Here is a 21789-nt window from a genome sequence, read left to right as displayed (position 1 = left end):
CTGATCTAGCAGTTGGGATTATTGTTAACCGTCAGACGTAATTCTGTTTCTCTAAATTAAAATATAACTTAATTATAGCTATTCTTACTATCGATTTTTATATCCTGTGATTAGTTTTGCAGATGAGAAAGAAATCCCTTAGTTTTGAAATGTACGTGTAATATGAATGGCTTGGTTGAATACTTTTATCTTTATTAGGTTTCTTTACTTAGTATATAATATACTTGATAGTATGTGCTGTGTAAAGTTGGCTCTTTAGATCTAAATACTATATAATTTTAAATAAATATTAAAATTGAAACTGAAAATCCAGGGAATAACTTAACCTTTGGCCTTCTCTGAGCACTTTTAGCACATAATAGATTATGAATGTGAACTGTTACCTAATTACTGTATAATCAATTTCTCCCAGTTGTAAGAGGCCTATATATTTATAATTACTTTGGCAGAGACATAAGCCCATCCGCCATAGCAAATTCTATTACCATGCTGATGGACTTGCATTTTTCCATAGCAAAATCTATTCGTTCCAAGTTATTAAAGTTTTTGTTATTTTCATTAGTATTTATATTTGCCTTTTAGAATTAGCATAGAATTCTAAATCATGTGTGGAGAGCAAATGGCTGTTTCATACTTTTCCCATGATTTTCTTAAAGTTCAACCATTATATTAATTTCTTTTATTTAATGGACTTCCCAAATAAAAATTTATTTATTGTTTTTAATGTCATTTTTGCAATTTGTAAATATAGTTTGTATTTTTCGAATGGAACTTATATTCTCAGTATGGATGACACAGAATATTACTAACTTTGTAAACACCAGTTGTCTATCATTAAATCATTTTTGAATGTACAAATCATTGAGTCAGAGGAATTCTTCAATTCCTGCCCATACCCCATTTTCTCTGTATACAGTCCTTGCCCACTCATCCACTCATTTGCTCATTTATTCATTCAATGAGCACCTACCATGGGTCGGACACTGTGCTAAATACTGAGCCAGCAGAGATGAATAAATGAGCCCACTGGGCTGGGGATGTGGCTCAAGCGGTAGCGCGCTCGCCTGGCATGAGTGCGCCCGGGTTCGATCCTCAGCACCACATACAAACAAAGATGTTGTGTCCACCGAAAACTAAAAAATAAATATTAAAAAAAAATTCTCTCTCTCTCTCTCTCTCTCTCTCTCTCTCTCTCTCTCTCTCTAAAAAAAAAAAAAAAAAAAAAAAAAAAGATGAGCCCACTGCCCTCGAAAAACTTTACTTCATTGATTTAAGAATGGGGAACAGAAATAAACTCTGGGGCAGTTTATAAGAGAAAAGGCAAAAACAGACCGATTTCCTATTTTTTAAGTTGGAGAAAATGTATGAAAACGGCAACACTTTGGTTGGAGAAAGGTGAGTTCATTTCTTTTTCCCAAGAAGAGGATCTGGAGGAGGAACTCTTCCTTCTCTTGCACGAAAGCCCAGACAGGAGATGTTGGATGGATCCTAGTCGGCTCAGTCATAGCAAAAGAGCCCTGCTGAAAAAACCCAGGGCCCAGGATGTCTAGTGAGGCTACTGGAGGAAGACAGAGCAGGTAGAAACCCTCTGGAGCCTGTAACTGCCAAAGCCTGCCTAGGAAATGCGAGCAAATGTGATAAAGTCAGACTGACATATGACCACTATGTTTATTATTTTTTTTATTTAATGGACTTACCAAATAAAAATATATTTATTGTTTATAATGCCATTTTTACAATTTGCATTATTGCAATTTGCACTTTTGCAGGAGGAAAATGATGCAGAAAGAACCTAATTGAACCTAACTGAAGGACACACAAGTGTTTGAAGAGTACAGTCAGCTAGATCTTGATCCTGACTAACGTCGTGTCTGGATCCAAATGACGAACAGGCTTAAATTCGTCAAGATGCAGGGTATGGAGAGGCTACCCCATCAAGAACAGACGACCAGTCCATCATCGTAGGGGTTCTCACATGCAGTACAACTGAGCAGATTCAGGTGACAACACAAGTGCATGATGCAAGGCCCCCTGGGAGGGGAAGGTGGACCTCAGATAAGGGATAATGGCTGGCACACATAAATCCCACGATGTGGATCCAACAAAGGCAGGGCTGTGTCCCTCCCACGTAGTGAGAGTTGCTCCAGTACTGAGGAACCTTCCAGTATAGCTATAAAGTTCCCACCTTCCTTTTCACCAACTCTTTGGCCACCCTCATCCATGGGCTCAGTTTCACATAATTAACAAAAGAGAGAGAGAGAGAAATTTGGCAGTTGCAAATTCTACCTAAGAATCAGGCTCACACTGTCATCCTCTGGTTGCTATTATTAACAATTTGAACTAACTTGAGTATCTACATTTGATACAGACTTTCATCCTGCCCTGACTTTATATGTTTTCCATTTAGTCTGTGTCTTGATTTGGGGACTGCTGGTCTCGAAACATTGACTATGACTTCTGAATGATCCAGGACTGGAAATCACATAGGTCATTTGCTCTTTCAGAGTAGTCATTAGGGTGACAACACTAATCCCCACCTGGACCCCAACAAAGAGTATGTGGACTGAGGACCCTTTTTTTTTTTTGTAAAAGATAAGTAGCGGGTCAAGAATGGGAGCTTCAGCTTGTGTGATCAAAGCTGTCAAAATCCATATAGCCCCAGAGCAGTGTCGAGTCTCAGGAAGGCTCATGGAAATAACAAACCCTGCCCAAGACTTACGGATGGTTTGCTGTGAGGACTCAGGTGCCTCTTTACTTAACATCAGGAGGCAGCTGATGATCCCAGAGCGTAAGACATGAGATCACTCAGCACATTTTGTGGGTTCAAGCAGTTTAGAGAGAATTAGAATAACAACTGAAAATTGAAAGGTGGTTGTTCCCTTAAAATCCACAAAAGGCCAAGAGCAAGAACTTGCTAATGCATCACCAACATGGAAGAAGCAAAGGGGTCCTCATCATAGTCTGATCCACTTGATAAGTCTATTCCTCAAGACGAGAAATAGTTACAGCCCTGCCACAGCAATACGATTTTATTCAATGGGCACCTACTATGCATCGGGCACAGCACAAAGTGCCGGTGGGTAAATGGAAAAAGTGAGGCAGAATCATCACATTTGCAGAGTTCACCGACTCTCGGGGAGTACAGATACAAGGCAAAATATTCTTTAAAGTGCTATGAAAACTCAGAAAAGGGACTCTAATCTTCCTAGAATGGTCAGAGAAGACTTCCCTTAGGACACTGACTTCAAAAACATGAAAGACTCGTCCATCCAGGAGCTGGCCCCTGGCTCATTCAGTCATCACATGTGCTGAGCATCTCCGACTGTTTTAGACACTGTGGATGCAACACTGAACAAGAGAAGGCCTCACTCCCAAAGTTTATATTCTTTTTTTTTTTAATTTTTTTTTCAAAGTTTATATTCTTGTAGGGCAACGACATTCCAGGAGAGACACAGAACGGTTCCTTCAAGACCATCCAACATCTACTTCCGCCCTCATTTCCTCCCCCACTTGTATTTTCTACTGAGATCAGAGTGCCTTCGTCCAACCCGGGGCAATTCTGTTCTTTTTGTAAGTAAACCTCTCCTAAGGACACTAAGTGCCGGCCATTGCTTTTCACCATAGTGGTCTAACTCCCAAGGGACAAGGTCAAGTTTATGGAAATGCAGAGCTGAAAGTCAATGTCAAGCAGAAGTCAAAGTGGGCGCGAGGTGCCCAGCCTGACGCAAGATGTTCTTACCTTACTTCACCAGGGGAGGTCTTTCCTGCCAGTGCAAGTTCTCTTTTCCAGGAAAAAATATGTGGGAAAATGACAGGAATCTCTTTGAAATCCCAGGCAAAACTTCCAAAACCCAAACTCTAGCAGCAATGAACCCCTTTCACCCAGGACCCTGAGCCTTCGACCCAAGTGTCCCCTCCTCAGTGCCTACTGCCTGGGCCACACTACATACAGCTGTGTGTCGAGCTGCTGGTTGGCTAAGAAAGCCAGGGACTCTGGTGGCCACTTCCTGAAAGAAAGTTCAGACCCTCTGTCTAAAAAGGAAGTGGAGGAATCAGAGCCCCGGGCTTCACTTCTGCATGCAGGGTCCCTTGGTAAAGGGACACCCATGCCCTGCATTCCTCTGGGCTTTGGGCCCATTTAGGGTTGTTTGTTTTTGTTTTCTTATGGTACCAGGGATTGAAACCAGGGGTGCCCTATACCCCCAGCCTTTTTTAGTTTTTTAGTTTGAGACAGGGTCTCCCTAAATTGCCCAGGCCAGCCTCCAAATTCCAATCCTCCAGCCTCAGCTCCTGAGTACCTGGGATTACAGGAACACACCCCATCTCTGACCAGCAGGAACTAGCCTTCAAAGATCTCTGATCAAGGGCTAGGATTGTAGCTCAGTGGTAGAGCACTTGCCTAGCATGAACAAGGCCCTGGGTTCCATCCCCAGCACCACAAAAAAAAAAAAAAAAAAAAAATCTCCAATTACTGTAGAAGCCACTGAAATTTCACAACAGAGGCAAGGAAAAGGCAGTTGATTCTGAAAATTCTTATTTCCTGTTTGCCAATATGTCTGCTTTAAATTCCTCAAACTGCTAATTACATCACAAGTCTTATATGCTAGCCTTGGGTCATATTTAGAGCCTTCATTTCTCTTTGAAGTTGTTCAAATAATTTTTTAATAAAAAATATATAATACGATCACTGTGATGTACACCTTCTGTCTTTTCCTTGGGGATGGGTGGTCTGAGGTGATTGACGTCCTCAACATCTTTCCACTGGGGAACGTCCAGTAATTGTGTTGGAACCCATTCCATCTCCACCCCCAACTTAAGATCCTGCTCTTAAAGTGTTTGTTTTAGGGACAAGCATCTAACCCAGGCCTAAGCCAATCCATACTCGGCATTAAGAGGCACAAGTCAAGATGGGCCAATCCGAGGGAAATCCAGGACTCCTCCTCTGGGTCTGGAGCACGTGGTCCTGGATGTTATCACCCGCCATTTTGTCACCACAAAACTAAGCAGATTTAGAATGGAAAAGAAGCTCTAGAAGGCCAAAAAGAGATATAAAGAGAAATCAGGTCCTTAAAAAACTTTCTGAGCCACCAAATTAAGCTAACGCTGAAATCTGTCTTACTTCTGGACTTTCTAGTTATGCGAACCAACTAATTTTCTTGTTTTTTGAAGCCAGGTTAAAGTGAGTTTTCAATCCTTATAACTGAATGCAATGGAAGGGTAACTGATGTGAAACAGCAATCTGTATACGGGGTAAAGTTGGGAGTTCATAACCCACTTGAATCAAACTGTGAAAGATGATGTATTAAGAACTGTGTAATGTTTTGAACGACCAACAATAAAAAAAAAATAAATAAATAACTGAATGCATACTAAATGCTTCTGGTAGATATTTTTATAAAAATGCATGGCCCCATTTTTACATACATACATAGACACACACACTGCATAAGACAAAGAAAATTGCATAGCAATTTTAATTTAACATTAAGTAATTCAGGGATTGGGATTGTAGATGTTTGGGGGGAAAGTATGAAATTTTCAATGTTTATTTATTTGAAAAATTTTAACAAGTTGGTTTTTAAAAATAACTCTGGAGGGGCTGGGGCTGTAGCTCAGTGGTACAGTGCTTGCCTAGCACATGTGAGGCACTGAGTTTGATCCTCAGCACTACATACAAATAAATAAATAAATAAAGGTACTGTGTCCATGTACAACCAATAAAAAATATTTTAAAAAAAAAACCCTTCTGGGTAGCCTTCATTCACATTGGCTCAGAGGGTTAAACACTTAATTATAAATATAAATATATATGTATATATATATATATATATATATATATATATATATGTGTGTATATATATATATATTTTTTTTTCTTTTATTTAAAGTGACTGCCCTGGACTTTATGAATGGAAGAAAAATGTAACTGAGGAAAGTGTACAAAAATTACAAATAGTCACCAATTCTAATGGGGCTGACTAAAGTGAAACTATATCATTGTTATGGTTTAGAAATGAGGTGTCCCCTGAAATCTTATGTGTGAGACAACACAGGGATGTCCAGAGGTAAAATAATTAGGTTATGAGAGCTGTGACCTAATCGGTGGATTAATCCATTTGAAGGATTGGAAATCTGAATGGATCACTGGGAAGTAGCTATGGACAGGTAAGGCGTGGCTGAAGGAAGCAGGTCACTGGGGACATATTCTTGGGAAAGTATTTTTCCCCAGCTCCTAACACAGTCTCCCACACCCCCTTCCTCACTGCCAGGAGCTGAGCAGCCTGCCTCTGCCCTTCCATCATGAGTTCTTTCTGCCTTATCTGAGGCCCAGAGCAAGGGAGTCAACCCACCAGGACCGGACGGAACCCCCCCAACCAGGAATCAAAATAATCACCTCCTCTTTTAAGTTGTGCTTGTTAGGTGTTTTAGTTCCAGAGACAAAAATCAGACTAACATAATCAATAGTAAGTGTGTGTTTTACAGCTACTGTGGACCGGGATTCAATGACATCAGTATATTTCCTTTCAGATAGACATTTTTATCTTCTTAAAAAGGTGACTGGAAAGCTATTGCAAGACTATCTACTGGATTCTGAGATAGATAATCTGTATCTCAATATAATATTTTTCCCATAAAAGGAAACACTTTCAAATATGACAAAATTCTTATATTAAAAAGGTTTTGTGAATTTTAAATATCTATTCACCGTGCCTATAAATGTGTAAATAAGCTACATTTTTAAAACATACTTACATTGTCTCTTTCATATATAGATAAAGATCTGGAAGGCTACACAGATTGGGTTAGCTTGTGGGGATACTGGAGGAAAAGTGACCTTTGATATTCATCAGGTCTGTTTGTACTTTTATGACTGAATTAATATATTGAATTTATAAATTTGAGGTCAAGTTTTAAAATTTAGAAGAGTAGGAAAAAGAAATTAATCTTGGGGTAAAAAAAAATCTGTATCTTGTGATATTTCAGGGATGTGTTAAACTGTGTGATGGGAATGGAGGTATGAAAGATGATTTCCATAAGACAGAAAGCCTCAGTGTAGGCTGAACTCATTAGTCACAGACAGTCTGTTTCTCACATAACGAGAAAGCGTCCTGGGGGCTCCAGGGCTGGTTACTCTGGACACTGAGGGAGGTCACCCAGGCACAAGGTCTTCCTAAGCTGTCCTGCTGCTACTTCATCCCCTGCTTGCTGGCTCTCTGCCCTCATCTGGTTCTTTTCATAAGATAATGGAGACAGTTCCTGGAATCATATCTAGACAGTACCATACCCAGAGAAAGAAAGGGGTCCCTCTCCCTGTGACTTCCTAAGGCTGAGGTGTCTTTCCAGAACTGCTAGGACCCATGTTCCCTCCAGCCTCACTGACCAGAATTGTCACACGCCCTTTCCAGCTAAGCATGGCACGAAGAGGGGAACTGCCGCGTTTGGCTTAGACCAACCCAAACCTGAGAAAGAAACATGTAGGAAGAGGGCAAAGCCATGAGCCTTCCCAAAACTCTCCATTCATGGACATGTTCATAGATGAGACAACTCAATATTGTCAAAATCTCAATTCTCCCTAAATGGAGCTCTAAATTCAATGCAACTGCCATCAAAACCCCAGCAACCCTCCTCTTTATTTTTAAAATAGAAACTGACAAGCTGATTCCAAAATTCATATAAGAAAACAAAGCACCCAGAATACTCAAAATAACTTTGGAAAAGGAAAACAGGATCGGAGAGTAACACTACTAGATTTAAACTGACTCTAAAAAAACTTCTGGTTTTTTTAGAGTCAATGTTTCATTAACACAGCATGGTGTAGGCAGAATGCTCGACCTATAGATCAATGAAACACAATAGAGTCCAGAAAAAGACTCATGCAAATATGGTCAATTGGGTATTGACAAAGGTGCCAAGGTAAAATCAATTGTAAATGGAGTGTTGGGAGCAGTGCTGCACACCTGTGATCCCAGCTACTCAAGGGGCTGAGGCAGGAAGAACACAAGTTCAAGGTTAGCCTGGGGAAATTTTCTTTTTAAAGGGATAAGGATGAAAGTAGCTTCATTGTAGAGACAGTACCCTGGGTATTCAATCCCCAGTACCACCGCCCCCCACCACCACCAAAAAAAAAAAAAAAAACCTGAAGATGAATTTCTGACACATCTGACACATTCTACAATACAGATAAACCCTGAAATCATTATACTAAGTAAAAGAAGCCAGAAACAAGGGACATATATTATATGATTTATTTCAAACAAAATATCCAGAATAGGAAAATCTGCAGAGACACAAAAATTACATATTGCCAGGGTTTAGAGAAAAGGGATGAATGGGCAATAACTTCTAAAAGACTTGGGGTTCTTTGGGGAGTCATGAAAATATTCCAGTTCTATAGTAGAGATGATCACACAACTTTGCATATACACCAAAATCACTCAGTCGTACAATTTAAAGGGGGTGAATTGTATGGTATGTAATTTTATTTCCATCTTTGTTTTTTAAAAAAGCTGCTTTTAACAACAACTTTTTTTTTTTTTTTTTTTTTGAGAACTAAATTAGCTTGGCTAAGATTGTCTCTCCCTGTTCCTCCAACCTGCTCACACTTGTTTGAAGTCTGGCAGCCTGGAAGAATATTTTATTTTAAGTGTTTCCACTTCCTCTCAGAGTCGGTTGCTGCGAGCAGTGGTGGGTAAATCAGGATGAAATCAGATCCAGTGCTGAGTGTGGCTGTGGGTCCAGGCTCTGCCCACACACTTTCTGTTCCTTTTCCTTCCCCCAAGTCCTGTGCCTTCCTCCTAACAGCATCTGCCTCTCTGTTGGAGGACTACCCCCAGGCGGCCAGAATCCACCTCCCCACTGCACTGGGCCAACCAGATGTTCCTGAAAAGAATTCACTCCCCCTGGGGCAGCCTAACCAGTCGCTGGCAAATGGAGAAGTATAAATACCTCAGCTCCCCTGCCTCTGATGAGGGCAGCTCCACAATATGTTTTAAGTCAGCGCTTTTCACACTGTAATGCTCACATGAATTGGCTGGGGATCAAGTTCAAATGCAGATTCGGATGAATGAGTTCTACAGTTCTTCAGTTCTCAAAAGTTCACAGGTGAGGCCAGTTCTGTCCACTGCAGACCCCTTTAAGCAAGCAAGAACCTCTTTTCTCTTCAGAGATCCCTTTTCTCTTCAGAGATCTCTTCTAGATCCCTGAAGGATCCAGCCAGACCACAAGCCTCTGTGAACTAGAGTCCATGAAGAGCCCAGGGACACCCTACACAAGCTGTGGCTGCACAGACAGGCTGGAGAAGGACGCTTGCCCCAGGTTCCAGATGTGCTGGCAGGAAGGCTGGCATCCTTAGGCTCTGTCAGACTAAGTCACTGGGCACGTTAGGACAGTCCTTTGATCAGTTCATAGGACCGCTCTAGGAAGCAAATACCTGATCGAGCATCCCAGTTATGAAGCTGGAAAAGTCCTCTTCTGTGCTCCGATGGCACCTTAATGCTACTCTTGGTTTAGCCTTTGTAACCACTGCTGGAACCTTATTTCTCCTCTCTGTGGTCATTCACCAGATAGTCACGGAGTGCCAATTTGTGCCAGGAACTGTTTTCAGCACCAAGGATTCAAAGATGATCAATACAGAAGCATTTTTATAGAATTTAAGTGGGAAAGATAAAGTAAACAAACTGACAAACTAATAAGAAACCTATCACATGGTAAGAACTGCTATGCATAGAAAGTTAAAGGTGCAGAGTCACAGCCAGGAACTAATAGCTACTTTAGAATCTGTAGCAAGGGAGGGCCTGTCTGGGGGATGACAGGTGCGCTGATATTAGTCTGACTTCTGCCATATAATAAGGAGGTGGAACAGCCCACGTGACAGGTGGTTCAAGGCCCTAATGCCCAAATACAATTGGAAGTTCAAGGAGCCAAAAGAAGATCAGTGTGGTTAAACAGAGTGAACAAGAAGATTTATCTAAAAAGGTGTGGCAGAGGACCCAGATTGTGCAGGACTTTATAAGCTAGAGTTACATGTTGGGTTATGATTTGCTTTGGTTTGATGTTTTTTTTTTTTTTTCCAATATGGTAACCAGCATCCAGTATGGGTCCAGTGATCCTAACCTTCTGGTGTTCATACCCATGTGTAGGTCTCTTCCAGACACCTTGAGGCTGGCTTGTGTGAACAGGAGAATCAAACAGAAGGGTTGGAGCATGGCTTCTAACAGTGGGTCACAAGGGCACTGCAGCTTGCTTTGAGGTCAGGCAAACCCACAGCCAGGAACAAACTGCCAGCAGCAACTGGCCAGTGACAGGAGTAGGCCACCTTGCAAGGGCCCTTCCAGCCCTGGGAAAGTCTGATGACAGCAGCCTCAGCCAAGACCTGAGACTCTGAGTGGGGGCCATCAGATAAGGCCACTCCAAAAAATACACACATGAACTTTAATCATGAACTGCTTGAAAGTAAGTGTCACACATTAGGACACTTTACCTCAAAACACTGCAACATGCATCTCCCAACAACCGGGAACTGCTTCTAGTTAAGTACAATCAGATCACCACTTGAGAAAATCAACAATAATTCCACAACATCCTCTAATATCCGACCCATATTCAAATTTCCCAGTCATTCAACAAATACCTCTCTGAAACTTTGGACTTATTTAAATTGTGGTAATAATCATGAGTAAGCCTTATGCAAGAGAATGGTATGGTCTGGTTTTCGCCCTTGAAAGTCCACTCTGGTTCTGTGTAGAGAGTGGATTGAGGAGCTGTTTTAGTGCCCTGGAGGTGTGTCAGGTCGATGGCCCAGCTGTGCTAGGGCAGAGGGATAGGCTGCTGGAGACAGCATGTGAGATATAAGGTTTGTTGAAACCTGTTTATGGGGAAGATCCCGGGGTGGAAGATTAGACAGGTACCACCTCCATCTCTCCCAGTGCCTCACCAGAAAGTCCAGTGGTGGCCGGATGGATGAGTAGCACTTATCTTCCCCACAGAGCTCTGTTCCACACCAGTTGTCACAGAGAGAGGAGACTTATAGGTTAGGCTACCTGAGGGGTGACCTCTTTGTTCTATTGTCTGCACAGCACCCCAAGAAACACCTGTCTTGGTGTATTTGTAAGAGAGCAGTTTCCACAATTAATATCAGTTTGCCCTAATTTCAAGAGGGAGGGAGAGACTCAGTATCTTTCAAGATAATACTTATCTGGACATTCTAGTCTGTTCCGTTTTCATTGTTCCCTGTCTTGGCTAGGTTCTTGAGAGGGAAAGGGATATTTCAGGTACATAGTGTTTTTTGGCTTTTTGCTTGTTTTGGAACTGGGGATTGAACCCAAGGGCACTTAACCACTGAGCCACATCCCCTGTGCTTTTTAAAATATCTTATTTAGAGACAGGGTCTCACTGAGTTGCTTAGGGTCTCACTAAATTGCTGAGGCTGGCTTTGAACTCATGAGCCTCCTGCTTCAGCCTCCCAAGCCACTGGGATTATAGGGATGCACCACTGTGCCTGAAGGATATGGTGTTTTACTGGCCTTTTCTTCCTCCCAAGACTGGCATAGGTTGCTGTAACCAATTATCATAAACTTGATGGCCTAAAACAGAGGAATTTATTCTCTCATGGTTCTGGAGACCAGAAGAAGGAAATCTTTATTTCTGAGCCAAAATTTAGGTGCTGGCTGGGTTGAATTCCCTTCTGAGGCTATGGGGGAGACGCTGTTCCTTGTCTCTTCCAGCTCTGGAGGCTGCTGACATTCCTTGGCTTGTGGCTACCCCACTCCAGTCTCTGCCTCAGCCATCTCGTTGCCCTCTCCTCTCCTCTGTGTCCTCTCCTCTGCTTCTCTTTTGTAAGAGCACTTATGATGGATTTTAGGACCTCCCTAGATAATCCAGGATAATCTCCTGGCCTCAAAGACCCTTTTTCCAAATAAGCTAACAATTACAGTTTCCAGAGAATAGCACCTGAGATCTTGGGGGACTATTGTTCAGTTTCCTATAGGAGCAAAGACTGGAACTCAGGAGTCCATCAGCCATCATTGCCAAAGGCCAGGCAAGAGAAGTCTGTGTTTGAGGCCAGGATGGTGGTACTGTAGAAAGAGAGCAGTAGACAGATTCAGGGTAAATGTTTGAACTCCAATTGGTCACAGATTTGATGCCGGAGATATGATAGATGGGAAGAATGGGAGAAATAAAAGAAGCCCCTGAGGCCTATCCCCTGGGTTGTCACCTCCTTGAAATCTAGAGGTCTTTTGTTATCTAAACACCTACAGTGCCCAGCCCTGAGTTTCTCTCATATTAGGTCTTTAGAATTGTTGAACTGAGTTGAAAAAAGACACAGAGTTCAGAGCATTGATCAGCATCTTTTCCAGAGTGCAATGCACAGAAGTGTCGGAAAAGCTCTGTTTGGGTTCTTCTTTGAATGTCAATGACTCGGTCCAAAACTTTCAACAGAAACTTGCTCTCAAATTTGGGCTCCAATTTCTGCCTCCGTCCCTCCAATGGGGGTAGGTGCAGTAAGAAATCCCAGATAAATCTGTGAGAGGACAACTCACAGCATGTTCTCCGAGACTCCTGGATGACGCGGAGCCCTCAGGCACACACAACATCAGGATTGTCACCAGGCAGTTCACATGCATTTACCAAGTGCAGCCTTTTTGCTTGGTGCTACACAGGGACCCACACTGGTGGCTCTGGCCTCTGAAATGCAGAAGCATGCATCAATCACAAAACACTCTCTCTGGCTCAATTTCTCCAGAAAGCAATTCCCCCATGAGGGGGAAATAAGAGTTACCAAAAGGCAAAAGCAATCCAAGGGTTTTTAAAATACTGTCTTCATGACTGTTATCATGTTTAAATTCATTGTCTTACTGATTGCTTTAAAACCAACAATGATAGGCCAAGAAGAGCACCGATAAGCATATCATTTCCTGATAACCTATCCTTACTGTAAATGTGGCCAAAGGCCCTCATCCATTTTTATGCCTTAAACAAAGAAGTCCAAGGCAAATGATAACAGAGCTGAGGCCCTGGGTTCAGTCCCAATACTGCCATAAACAAACAGGTCAAGGAAAAACAAGGCTCAGCCGCAGCCAAACTCTGTGTCAGCAAAATGTCAAATGCATTGACTCATTTCATCTTCATGAGGGTGAAGGAACTTTCAAAAGATTATTAGAACTTTATCTTGGGTCAATCAGTGATGTTTTCCTTGGCTCTTATTAAAATAACTCCAAAGAAAGAAATATCTATGTCCACTTATTTACTCTTTACATATATGGATACTTCTCTGGTGTGAAGGTTTGTGTCCCTCTAAAGTTCATTTGCTGAAATCCTAACATTGAGGTGATAGTGTGAGGAGGAGGTGGGGTCCACCGAGATGATAGGATCATGTGGGCAGATCCCATATGAATGAGATTCGTGACCTTATTGGTAGTCCTTTTAACCATGTGAGGTTGGAGCAAAAAGACAGCTGTCTGGGAGGAAGAGGGTCTTCGCCAAATACCTAGTCTGCTGGCACCTTGATCTTGGACCTCCCATCCTCCAGATCTGTGAGAAATAAATTTCCATTGTTGATGGCTACCCAGTTTATGGTATTTTAAAATAGCACCCTGAATGGACTAAGAAAAATACTGAAGAGATTTTCTGTTTCAAAGCAAATCTCTTTCTCCCTAGTTCTCTCTAGCTGAGAAATCCAGTCTTCTTCCCAACCCTTTCTTCTGCACAAGTCTTTTGGCGGCCCCACAAAGCTTAGAGACTACAGAAGAACATAGAGATGATCCTGCTTCTCCAAGCCCCCAAACAACGTCTCCACAAACCTGTCTAGTGCCTCTTTCCTCCACATGGAGGGAGAAAAAAATCAAAATCATGGCTGTGGCCCCCATCAGGTTTTGCTGAGGGCCATTGCCAAGTAGGAATGATGCATCGAAATTTCCTTGCCAGCGTACCCCATGTTGCTTAGAGGAAGGACTCGTGGAAATGGACTTGCCTTGGACATTCGCTGTGACATTGCATGTATGTTTGAGAAAGGTGACCCTGCTCAAGGACCAGGGTGGATCCAGGTTTAGGGTGTATCCTGCAGGTTTTAGGAAGTATCCCGCTCCTTGGGTTTAGGGCAATCCTGGTTTAGGACAATTTGGGTTTAGGGCATTTCCAGGTTTAATGTTATTCCTTCTGGGAATAGGGCGTATCCTGCTGCCTGAGTTCCCGTTGAGTTCTCGTGGAATTCAGAAGGTATTTGGGATTCAAAGCCTGGTGGAGTACGTGAATTTTGCTGGCAGAACTTGGATTTCCCCAGAACATGTGTAGAGGCCGGTGTGAGTTCGGGAATAAAGAATTGCTGTTTGAGTCTACAAGGCTGTGAGTGGCTCGGGATCTTGTGCCCAGCCAGACTGCGGCAAGGTTTCACACCTCACCCCTCTCACTCCGTCTGCCTAAACCTGCCATGCAAATCTCATCGTTCCTGGCTCTTCTTCTCAGCCACGGAGAAGATTCTCACAGCTGGCTCCTTCCGGCCCTGAAGATCCATTTTGGAACATCGTTTCAGCTTGTCTTCAGGACTTCCCCTGAAACCCGACTCACACACCTGCTCTCCTTTGGGAGTTCAGGTCAGAGCACTTGGGCTTTCCATGGGACCTCAGGATGACCTCCAACCTGGAACAAGTGTACTGTCCATGGCCCTGTTGTGCTAGGGCGGTGGGAGAGATTGTGGGGGACTGAAGAGCTCAGAGCCAGCAGGTAAGACATGAGGTTAATTTACAAATTCTCATGGGGAAGGTCCAGGCTGGACAGCCAGCACCTTCACCCCTCCCTGAGCTTCCCAAGTAGTGCCTCCATCTTTCATGACGGTGCTCCAGAAAGTCCAGTGGCCAACAGGCTGACCAGACAGCCCCTCTGTCCCTCAGAGGGCTTTGCCAGATAATAGCATTTCTGTCCCTCATGACATCCTGTCCAGCGGTAGCTGGCTGGATAAGTGGCACTTATGCTCCCCACGATGCTTTCACTTCTGCCCTAATTACCCCAGGGAAAGGGGTTTTATAAGTTAGGCTACGGAAGGAGTGACAGCACTAGCTTAGCTTGCTTTGTTCCATTATAGGACCAGCATCCCAAGGAATTTTGCTCTAATTCCCAGGACGCATGAGAGAAAGCCGGTGTCCTCTGAGACAATATTTATCTGAGCATTCCATCCAAGCCCTGCTTTCATTGTTCCCTTAACTTGACTAGGTTCTTGGGAATGGAAGGGGACATTTCAAGGACATGGTGTTTTATTATCCTTTTTTCCTCTAAGGATGACACAGCAGGAGAGTAGAGGGACAGGGGAGTAGAGGGACAGGAATTAGGCATTAATAATTCAACAAAATAATCCAGTGCATTCATGCCCAATCTCTGAGGGTTCAAAGGTGAACTAGGCCAGAGTCTCTAGGAAGCGGATGGGGAAGCACAAGGAAGAGTGATTTTTGTTTAATAAAGTGTAATAGAGGCTAGAATAGATGGATGCATATTTGTCCTAAAAAGTATTTATTGCTTATCTGAACTTAATAGGGTACTTTATTTTTCATTTGCTAAGTCTTTTATCCCTGCACTTGGGTGGAAGTGGGGAGCTATCTAGAAGAGCGGTGCCCTTAGCCCATCCTATGCCCTTTAAAAGGAGCTGGTAAAAAGCCCTCCTTACCCCCACTTCATCCTGCTTCTCTTTATCTCATGTTTCTGGGTCCTCTGACTTCCTTTATTTGCCTCATTTATGGGCAAACATCAGTTCCAAAACTCACAAAATTGACCACTCACACTTATTTGAAAGTTCATTTAGACCATGGCTTCCCTATGAACATGACGCGCTCTTCCAATGAGACTCTGGTATCCAGTCACTCTCCTTATCACTCCACAACAGCAGCATGGAACCCCCCACCCCCGAGGCTTATTAGAAACTGAACCTCAGCCCCACGCAGATAGACCTCTGAATCAGACTCTGCATTTTAATGAGACCCTCCCCGCATTCATAGGCACATAAATGTCTGAGAAGCTCAGCTCTGAAGACCTCTGAGATTTCTGTTAGGATGATCCTAATTCTCCCTTCAACACAGAAAAGTGGAAGAAACTATTGTGTGGGTCATGAGAGCTCTGCCTCCTCTTATTGCCTGGTATCACACCTGAAATGACCGTCTTAATTTCCAGGTCATTATCCAGGGGCCACCAAGGCCACTAGCAAGAGACTTGGAGAGATGAGAAAGAGATGGGCTCGTGGATAAACTGCTCCTTTGGGCCTAGTTCTGCCCCTGGCCAGAGGCCCTTCAGGCTAAGAAGTCAGGTTTATGCTCAACCCAATGAAAGCAAAAGAGGAGGAAGTGTATGGTTTTGCCCCTCAGGGTTCTCTCTCTCTCTCTCTCTCTCTCTCTCTCTCTCTCCTTCCCTCTCTTTGTCTAAAACAATCAGGGCGTAGCCCAGAAGACAGTAGCACCTGGGGAAGAGGGCCACAGGGAAGGGAGAGTAGGTGGAGTAGGTGGAGGGCTGGATCAGCAGGATGCTTCGCTAAGTGTGATGAGCAGCTGATGGGACCATCCTGATGGGACCGTCCTGGGCCCCACCCCACACTCCTAAATCAGAGTCTTCAGGGACTGGCTCAGGAAGCTGTGTTTTAACAAACACCTGCAGTGATTTTGATGCAAATAATGTTTGGGTGCATTTATAGCATAAGAAAATGGCTCTTAAACTCTAGGATAGAAATAATTAAATATGAGGCATGGGAGGCTTCCAGACTTCATCTTCCACATGCCACCTAGATTGTCTGAACACCAGGACTAGCCCGGGATTGTGAGGTGAGCTGTGCTGCCGGATGGAAATGAGGCAGAAGTGGGAGGCCAACAGAGCATACCGCGCCCCCAGCCATGGTGCGGTCCCAGGGCCAGGGGATAGAAGATGGAGGTGATCATAAGTCCTGCGACCCCTCGTAGGGTGGGTTATGTAAATTTGATAGCTACATGCATGCACAGTTGCTTGATACCTTCATAAAGTATAGTATTGCAAATTTCATTTCTCTTTGCCAAGTTCTCCCTTTATATAGATCTGATTGTATCCAGTTACAAAACAGCTTAGTCATAAACAAATGAAGAATAAGAAACCAACTTTTCCCCTACAGGCTCTTATCTGATCCGTTTAAACAGCTTGCCAAATACTGGAACTGCTGGTACAGGTTAGAAAATTTAAGTATGATTCATGGGTTTATATATTTTGCATTAAAAGGTTTTTTCCCTCGAAGCAACTACTCAAAAACTCTATGAATCAGCTTGGTCTTGAAAAAGAGATGAAAAGAAGACCAAGTGGGTGGTGGGTGGCACTGTATCAGGGTCTGTGCAAGACTGCCAAGGCCATTCTCTCCAGAGGTCTGGGGCCAGATGGCCTTCTTAGAGTAGATGTTTTCCTATAGAGGAGAAACTGGGTCCTCACAGCCTTCTGGAAATTTTCCAAAAAGCCTTCCAGAAAATGATTACTTACTGTCTGTTGTCATCCAACCACGATATAAATACCAGGAAAACAAAGCTGTTTTCTTTGTGTTGAGCAACACGCAACAAAGAAAATAATTGTACAAAGTCATAAATTAATTATCAAGTACGGTGAAACCAAATGGCACTGTCCTTGATGTCCAAGACCACATTGATGTCAGAGGTAATCCAGCATATGCCAGATCATTATTATGCAAGAAGGATGAGAATCACGATGTCGGTCCCACTCTGCGCACAGATGTTAATACAGAACCAATCCAGTCTGTCTTCCCAAGACAACCCTCCATGTTTCTGAAGATGTGGTCACAGTGTCTCTAGTTCTTTCTAAGCTAGATGTCTTTTCTTCATTAGCTGGTTCGTTCTTCATTCATTAATTTGTCAGTTTTTCCCTCTCAAATTCCCAGAATTGAGGAACAACCCAGAACTGAACAATCTTTGGCCATAGACTGATCAGTAGTACACTGTAGGGTTCTCACATTGCCCTGGATCTTGTACCTCCATGAATACATCCCAAGAGTGGATTACATTTTTAAAACCTTATCTTATTTTGAAATGTAACAACTATGCAGAGGGGCACCAACCAGAAAGGACAATTCAGTGAACCAAAAGCAAACATCACGTGACCACCATCTAAGTCAAGAAGCAGAACGTAGAAGTGGACCACTTCTGTCTCACCTCAATGACCATCATAAGAGAACTTCCAGTCTGACTTTTGTTGCTGTTGTTGTTTTTTAAGGTGGTGGGGTAGAAACGTGGGGCCTTATGCACATACTGTTGAGATACACAACCAGCCCATCTTGTGTTTCTTAAAAGTTTTATCACCTAAATAGGTATCTCAGTTAACATTATGATTTTTCTGGGTTTTATGTAAATAGAATTATAGGAATGAGGGAGGGAGGATGAGAATCAACTGAGAAGAGAGATACTGAGGAATAGAAAGTGGAGAAAGTGTATGTTCCAGCTCTTCCCACCTGGGTTACATTTGGGAGTGGTCCAGCTCCTGAAGAAGCAGGAAATGCAATAGCTGAGGCAGACTGTATTTTCCAAAAAGGGTTGCAACAGTCATGGCCCATCTCACCTCCTCTTCTACAATGTGACTTGCCATTCCTCCATCAGAAGGTGGGGTCCAGTCCCTGCCATCTTGAACTGGGTGGGCTTGAGACTGCTCCAACTGACAGGGAATGCTCCTGCCACGTTCTGGAACACTTGCTCTTAGAATCCTGAGTCAACACGGAAGGAGTCCAAAGTCCCTGAGGCTCTGGTGCCGGAGAGGCCAAGTGTGGGTGTCCCCTGTCAGCAATCCAGATGAGCTCCCAGCTGACAGCAAGGGCTGACCACGGTGGAAGTGTGTCATTTTGTCGTTCCAGCCCAGGGGACAACTGATTATGTCCACACGAGGAGTCCCAAACGAGTGACCTACTGAATTGTGAGCCAAACCAAATGGTTATTTTCAAGCTGCTAAGTTCAACTAAAGGGAGTTGAATCCAAGTGAAGTTCTGAGTTTACAAAATCTCGGACTCTTGCATAATTATTTATCTTTTTCTGGGAGAGAAATAAGAAACTTACTCTCCATGTGGGGATTGCAGACAGTGATATTATGAGCTGACCACTTCAAAAGGCTGGAAAGGGAACATTCTACCCCAAAAGCTAAACCTAGAACAAAGATGAATCCCCCAATTTTCAGAACTCTGAGGGAAATGGGAAGAACAGAGGCCATTCCCTATGTCATGTAGCTCAAGAGGCATTACTTCTCTTTCTTCTCACCACATCTCTTTCTCCAGTCGGTAAAGGTATTCCTAATCCGGCCATTAGAAATTAACTCTCTGGGATCTGACTTTTTAGTTTTCCAATAAAATAATAATAAAAAAAATAAACATAAGAAAGCAGATGCAGCTTAACATAAGAAAGAACCTTCTAGAATTAAAGGGTTAGTGAGTATTGGAAAGGAGCTCTCTGTCACAGAAGGTGTTCAGGAGCTGCACAGTCACTTGCAGGAGAGGCACCTGGGGTTAGGCTGGATCAAGTGTTAAGGAAGTTTGAAAAGGAGTAAATAATAATCTCAGCTTTGCTAGCCATATGGTCTCTGTAGGGCAAAGGCAGCCATAAATAAAATGTAAGTGAATGGACATTGTATTCCAATATTTCATTTCCCCAAAATGGTGTTAAGCTGCATTTGGCCCAATTTGCTGACTCATGTCTTGGATAATTTCCAATATCTTTTTCAACCTTAGATTCTTTGATAAGTTAGCGTTTCAAAATGCCAGCACATGATAAGGAATCTCTGATAAATTAACTTTCTGATAAGTTAACTTCTTTTTCTTTTTTCTTCTTTTTTGTTTTTCTTACATTATGTGGCTTGTTTATTCATTGAACTTCTAACAAATTATCTTCTGAAATTCCAATGCTGGTCCCTCAACAGTTGAACATTATTTTAGCCTGAAATTAAATTTCAATTCAGGTCTATGAGAATGGACACAAGTGGTTAACAGGAATGTCTGGGGAGAAGTTAGAGTGCAAAGGAGGAGAAAGGGCCACCAAAGTCCCTGTATGGCCTTCGGGGTGAAGATGACTTAAAATGTCTCTATATGTCCAGCTTTGTTCAAACCCATCTCCCTGCCACCCACTCCAAACCCCTCCCGGTGCACAGCAGGAACATGGAGAGTGCTCCTTCCTTCAGGCACCTGGATGTTGACATGTATGACATAAACCCATGTTCACAGCAAGAGCAGAGGGGAGGTCAAGTTCGTCTGTTAGGGTCCGGTGGAGCGTCAGAGAAAGAGACCACACAAGAGACTGGCTCCATGCAATTGGCAAAAGGGGATTTATTGGGGATCCATTCCAGCGCGCTGGGGCTCTGTGCTCACTCAAGAAGGGAGAGCAGCCCGGAGCCCAGAGCAGAGATCAAGCAGAGCTTAAGTACACTTTCTGGAGAGGGCGGTGGGCTTTGCATACATCAGAACAAATCATCATGAGGCGCAGGAAAATTGAACAACAACTCTGAGACGTGATTGGCACATTCATTGGCGGGAACAGGTCGGGTGGGGGTGATTGGTCATTCCTAAGCAGGGTACACATTCAAACTGATTGGTTCGGGCCCTGTGACAAACTGCACAGGGCCCTAGGCTAAATGGCCAGTTGTCTTAACTATCTCAGGAATCTGGGTGTAACAGAGGAACTTCATAATACCTAATCTTTTACATTTTAATTCAAGCTTTCCAGCTTAGAAACTTTACCCTTTCACGTCATCCCAGTGGTGAGGCAACCTGAAACTCGAGGCCCCTTCATCCCTGGAGAACAAGCCTCTCACTGTGTGGATTTGCAGGGTCATGCACTCCACAGGGAGAGTGTGCCCTCTAAGAGCCACTGAGATGGCCCACAGAGGAGCAAAGCAGCTCTCCAAGGGTTAATAACAAGGAAAACTCAAAAGCATAAGCATTGTTGTTCTTTGCCTTCTTTTATTCTTTCCATCTTCTGCCTTAATTTTATAACATTTCAAACTGAGTAAATTTCATCCAAGGATAACTTGTGCATTTCAGGGTCAATAAATAATTCAGGACCGGAGAGAGCTTTAACTGCAAAGATGTCAGAACTTGCAAAGAGTCTTGTCCCCAAATACCCAGGCACGAGGAGGCTCTCCCTAAGTCCTGCCAGCCAATCAAACGGCACCACCTATACACTCTGCCATGCACCACTCAGCCCCTGACCCACATCCACTGACCTCCAAAGCTTCCGGTCATCCACCAGATCCAGAGAAATCAGGGCCAGTGACCTCTTCCGTGGGTTCACTCCATGAATGGCTTAGTCATCTGCTGCAGTGGCCTCAAGAGGCTATTCAGAAGCTCTGGACCTCCATATTAGAGAAGCACCTGCCACACGCTACACTCTCCATGCTGCCTGCTTATGGCCCACAGCAATCTTGGTGCCCTGAGAGAGCAAGGAAGAGAGCTCATTTGGGCTTGGCTACCATGGTTATATTCACATTGTCTTTCCTCTTCCTGTTTCTCCTCACTGCAGTAAGGGAGACTGAGGCATACAACCATCTCAGCTTCTGTGGGGTAAAGTATGTCCAGGTGCGGGTGCACGGCCCTCACCTGCATAATGTCAATCTATTAGAAGTCTTACGCATAGCAGTCACTAAAAAGTGTATGGGCTTGTAGCAAATAGTTTAACTCCGTATTTTTAAACGTCTAAATGTATACTATAGAATTATAGCTCTTTTATGTAGCAATCTCAGGTATCTTAGGAGTAATATCCAAAATATTTCATATCTGGTAAGGCAAGGTTACCCACTGGTCAGTATAGACCCAGCTTT

At 43.3% G+C, this 21789-nt stretch overlaps 1 protein-coding gene across 9 annotated transcripts in view; it reads right to left on the bottom strand.

Annotated features, from left to right (window-relative positions):
• LOC120883708 (olfactory receptor 11H7-like) overlaps window positions 1-19347 on the bottom strand; it is a 63071-nt gene extending 43724 nt beyond the window's left edge. Inside the window, exon 1 of one of the 9 annotated variants that reach the window (XR_013424368.1) lies at window positions 18449-19347. Coding sequence is in view for 1 of the 9 variants with exons in the window: in XM_078018175.1 (XP_077874301.1) it covers window positions 17470-17569 (100 nt within the window). In the remaining 8 variants the exon portion in view is untranslated. Of the gene's footprint in view, window positions 1-3739; window positions 5331-17469 lie in introns of those variants that run through there. The other 8 variants (XR_005725896.2, XR_013424364.1, XR_013424367.1 and 5 more) reach the window with 8 other exon arrangements.
• Between the last annotated feature and the right edge of the window lie 2442 nt (window positions 19348-21789).

This window comes from Ictidomys tridecemlineatus, chromosome 7, assembly GCF_052094955.1.
Source record: "Ictidomys tridecemlineatus isolate mIctTri1 chromosome 7, mIctTri1.hap1, whole genome shotgun sequence".
Taxonomy (NCBI): domain Eukaryota; kingdom Metazoa; phylum Chordata; class Mammalia; order Rodentia; family Sciuridae; genus Ictidomys; species Ictidomys tridecemlineatus.
The sequence above is the reverse complement of the archived record's forward strand: the minus strand, read 5'-3'. Positions and strand labels throughout refer to the sequence as shown.